The 4,268-nt window shown below is 53.4% G+C and overlaps 1 protein-coding gene across 7 annotated transcripts in view; it reads right to left on the reverse strand.

Moving 5' to 3' along the window:
* The window catches only part of Kifc3 (kinesin family member C3), a 37,386-nt gene that overhangs the window by 30,185 nt on the left and 2,933 nt on the right, over positions 1–4,268 (reverse strand). For 4 of the 7 annotated variants that reach the window (XM_033758002.1, XM_033758003.1, XM_033758005.1 and 1 more), the window contains one exon: positions 1–136. In XM_033758002.1, coding sequence (XP_033613893.1) covers positions 1–103 — 103 coding nt within the window. In that variant the 5' untranslated portion in view covers positions 104–136. Of the gene's footprint in view, positions 137–3,487; positions 4,151–4,222; positions 4,263–4,268 lie in introns of those variants that run through there. The other 3 variants (XM_010617227.2, XM_010617218.2, XM_010617220.3) reach the window with 2 other exon arrangements.

The following is a 4,268-nucleotide window of genomic DNA, read 5'->3' on the forward strand; positions in this document are numbered from 1 at the left end:
GAGCCATCTTGGGCTCCGGCAGCTCCCCGGCCCGGCCCACTCTCCGCAGGCTGGGCAGTGAGGGCGTGGCTCCCAGGTTCCGGGTCCTGGGAGAGGGGACCATGGCCCGGGGCTTAGTAGCCTTCTCCGGGGCAGCCTGCGGAGACAACAAGAGGAGAGGAGCTTGATGTGGGCTGATGGGCACTAGCCCATCTGGACGGGTCCACGAAGGATGGGTCACTTGCTACCCAGAGCATCAACCCCAACTGCAACATCCCCAAGGATCTCTGGGCTCACAGGACAAAATTGGGCCTGTCTCCGTATCCGGGTGCTTGTTACGGAATAGAGAGGCACAGAAGTGGGTGAGGAGTCACCAGGTGTGCCTGCCACATCCAAGGCCTCCTTCCCAGACCCTGACAGCATGAAGATATGCCAGGTCAGAGTCCCCTATGAGGAAGCACCAGGAGCTGGCAGCATCCGGTGAGTCCCACCCTTTCTCTCCAAGACATCTTATTTTCTAATCACACTCAACCAGTGCTTAGCCCTCAGCCTGCAGGCTCCTCTGTCCCAGGCCTAAGGGCCAGCGACCATGTCTGAGTATCAGCTTGTCACTAATAGGGTCTCAGAAGGCCAGAGGCAAGTTAGTTTTTTGTTTTGTTTATAGTAATGGAGACTGAACCCAGGGCCTCTGCACTGAGCTACATCCCCAGCCCACCCACACCTATTATTTTTAAGATAAGGTCTATGTCACTAAATTGCCTGAGTTGGTTTTGAATTCTATTATCTTCCTGCCTCAGCCTCCCAAAGTGCCAGGATTACAGGTGTGCAGCACTGTGCCCATAAAAATCAGGTTTACATAGAGTATGACTTTTTTTTTTTTTTTTAAGACATTTACATAGAGTATGACTTTTTTTTTTTTTTTTTAAGACAGGGTCTCGCTATGTACTTCAGGCTAGCTTTGAACTCACTATGTAGCCTAGGCTGGTCTCAAACTACAGCCATCATCCTGCCTCAGCCTCCCAAGTGCTGGGACTATAGACATGCACCACCCTGCCCAGCCTGTCAGATGTTGGCATACAAAGATTCATTTTTCATTTAATAAGTATTTATTAAGCACCCGCTATGTTCCAGGCACCTGCCAGGGGTATTTTGGTCAGGAGAGATGTGGCCTCCTAGCTCAGTCAGAAAGGAGATAAATGCTTCAGTTGACTTTTAGGTGAACAAGATCTGGGGAGGCTAGAGATATGTGCCAGATACCAGGTGGTATGGGAACTGCAGGTGGGGCGTGGGGCACCAGTCAAGGACAGAAAGCTGACTGAGTCCTTCACGAACTGAACAAATGAACAGAACAGAGCTCGAGCCTTCCCTCCACATCTTTACTGAACACCTACTGTGTGGAGAGCAGCCTTGAAAGCATTTAAGCTAAGTTTCAGTCCCACACTCAGGCAATTACAGAAGCAGAGTCCTCCTGGAGAGGTGACATGGAGTTTGGTTTTAAGAGCGAGTCAGGGACACTGTAGGGACTTCCTATGGAGCTTCCTGGGTAGTGACCACTTTCTGCCAGGCAGCAAAGACATCTGTTGAACTTCTGGTTCCCTGAGAGTGGGACTCACACCGCCAGTAGCACCAGCCTTCTGTGCCCACACTAAGTATTCTGCAATAGCATGTGCGCGCGCACACACACACACACACACACACACACACACACACACACTTGAGCTCCAAGTGAAGCTTGGAAAAGAGGTCACAGCTGGCCACTGAGACTCAGAGCTAAAGGCCATTGCTGCCAAAGGTCAGGAGGCAACCCCCAAGGCTGAGCAAGAGGAGAGGCAACCAGGTGAGGACGGTTAGGGGATGGAAGGTCAGAGAGGTGGCAGGAGCTCTGGGCGCATGCAGAGTCCTCAGAAGTGACCACAGAGAGAGAGAGGGAGAAAGAGGACAGTCAGATGGCCATGTCTGGAAGAGAGCCGTGGGAGCCCTTCAGGAGAGGACAGCTGAGCAGGGCACAGTGCAGACTTGGGAGGTCTCACGGAATGGTGGGGGCAGAAGGAACAGTCACTTCCTTTTCTTTGGAAAGTTTACTAGGATGGAAGGAGAGGGGGGAATCAAGGGGTTTAGAATAGGGGAGAGCTGACGTTGCGTACACAGAGAAGCAGCAATGAAGAAGCAACAAAAGTACAAGTACAGGAGTTGGAGGCCTGATCACCTTGGTATCTGATATTAGTTGGCAGAGCCCTGGAAGAACCTGTAATCTCTTCCTTCCATGACCAAGGAAGACAAGAGGAGGAGGTGATCCTTGGATACAGTCTCACTGGGAAGCAGTCAGGAATGTGAGCCAAAGGACAGGGCAGATGCGAATCTAAGTATGTGGCCCAGCATCACCGAGAAACTGAGATGGACCAGAGTGGAGTGGAAAAGCCAAGGGAACAGCCACATGTCCCCTTCTGCGAGCTGTGTAGCAGAGGTGGGCAGAAACCAGCCCTGCAGATGGTTGGGGAAGAAAGGAGGAAGGCAGGGCCGCCTGCAATCCCAGCTCCTGGCAAGGTGAACCAGTACCTGGCATAGACAGCTGCTTCCTAAAGAGAAGACTTAGGGGGAGATTAGCTGGGGTGAGACAGAGACCAGAGGAGACCACATGTCTATGCTGTCAGGAAGGGAAGTTGGAAGGGCAGCCAGGAAGATGTCAGGAAGAAAGAGGAAGGGTGTGTGCTAGGTCTCCAAGAGGAAAAAGCAGCTGAATTTAGCAGCTGGAGGAGTGTGAAGGTCAGAAGTATCAAGGAATATCAGTAAGTCCAGAGTTCTAGGCCAAGTAAGAAGTTCTCAATCCCCCCCGCCACCTCACTTGTATGACTTTTGGATACCTCTGGGACCTCTACCACCCTAGGATTCATAGGGTTGAGTGGTTCAAAATCTAGATCTGCTTAGTACAAGTGTGCCCTTGGGACAATTACTTTGCCTTTCTGGGCCTCCATTATCTCCATTTATAAAATAGAGAGAAGTCTACCTGTGTAGCATTGGTATAATGATTAGACAGTACATATGTAAAGCACTCAGAACACTTCTGACATATACAAAGAGCCCAAAAATTTATTTTTGTTAACTTTGCTCCAATGGTGGGCACTTGCCTCCAGATTTAGGCCAAGACAGCAGAGCTGCATCCCTCTGTCCTGCCCTAGATCGGGGACATTGCAAAGTTTGGGGGACAGACTCCACAGACTGCTACTGCAGAGGCATTGGTCTCTAGGGAGAGCAGTCAGAGGGCTGGGACTTGCCCTGCACACAGTCACACTTCCTGGCTTTTCCAGGGCAATTCAGATTTCAAAGCCTCTGCTCCCTGGTGGTGTTACAGACAGCAGAACTCAGCACCCCGTGTCCCTGAAGTCCAGTCACTGCAAACACAGGGCCCCATTCTGAGGCTGCATTCCAGCAGATGACTCTCCCAGGCCAAGGAAATAGCTACTTTATCAAGGGCATGGGGAATACTGTCAGGCAAGGAGAGGGTACTCACCCAGCCTCAGGCAGAGGGAGACCAGGGAAGGGGATAGGCCAGGGGCAGTCACAACTCTCAACCTTGAGACAGATGTAATGGGGTTAGAAGGGGGGCAGCAAACTGCACAGGAGAATTTAGATACCGCAGGCTTCACTACAGCCAGCCAGAGTTCTCTAACAGGAGGGTATGGAAGGGGGCAGCTTCTGGGCTCAGCCGGCCTGTTGGGATTCCCCAGCTGCAGCTGTCAGTGGCTCAATTCCTCACTGTCCTGAAGGGCACTGGCCAAGGACCTCCTTCCAATCTCCAAACTAGGCTATCATACCCCACCGCAGCCTGGCTGGGGGAGGCAACTGCCCAGAAGGAGCGGTGGGAGGGACTGAAATGACAAGATCTCCGTGGAGCCCTGCGGGTGTTAGAGCCCCTGCAGGGAGAGGGCGGTGCTGACTGACACAGGGCTCCCAGGTAGGGTCTGTGCTCTATCTAGCCAAAGAAATGGGAAGGGGGTCCGGAGGTTGCTAGGGTCCCGCGGGACGTGCAGCCCCCAAGCCCAGCTACTGGGCAATGTGCTGGCTTTGGGCTGAACGACACCAAGGGACGCTGCGCAGGGATGGGTCTAGGCTCCTGGCCTTCCCCCATGGCCCCAAGTTGGTCCCGGCACAGGGAGCTCCTGGGCAGGTCTGGCCCCGAGGTGACACCCGGAATCGGTCAGCGAGGCGGAGCCTGACTGCCCAACCCAGCTGGGCCCCGACTCACCGGCCTGGCGCAGGCAGAATCCGCGCGTCGCTGCAGCACTGGGGGC

Source organism: Fukomys damarensis, unplaced genomic scaffold (assembly GCF_012274545.1).
Source record: "Fukomys damarensis isolate Sample0158 unplaced genomic scaffold, DMR_v1.0_HiC HiC_scaffold_32, whole genome shotgun sequence".
In the NCBI taxonomy this organism is placed as follows: domain Eukaryota; kingdom Metazoa; phylum Chordata; class Mammalia; order Rodentia; family Bathyergidae; genus Fukomys; species Fukomys damarensis.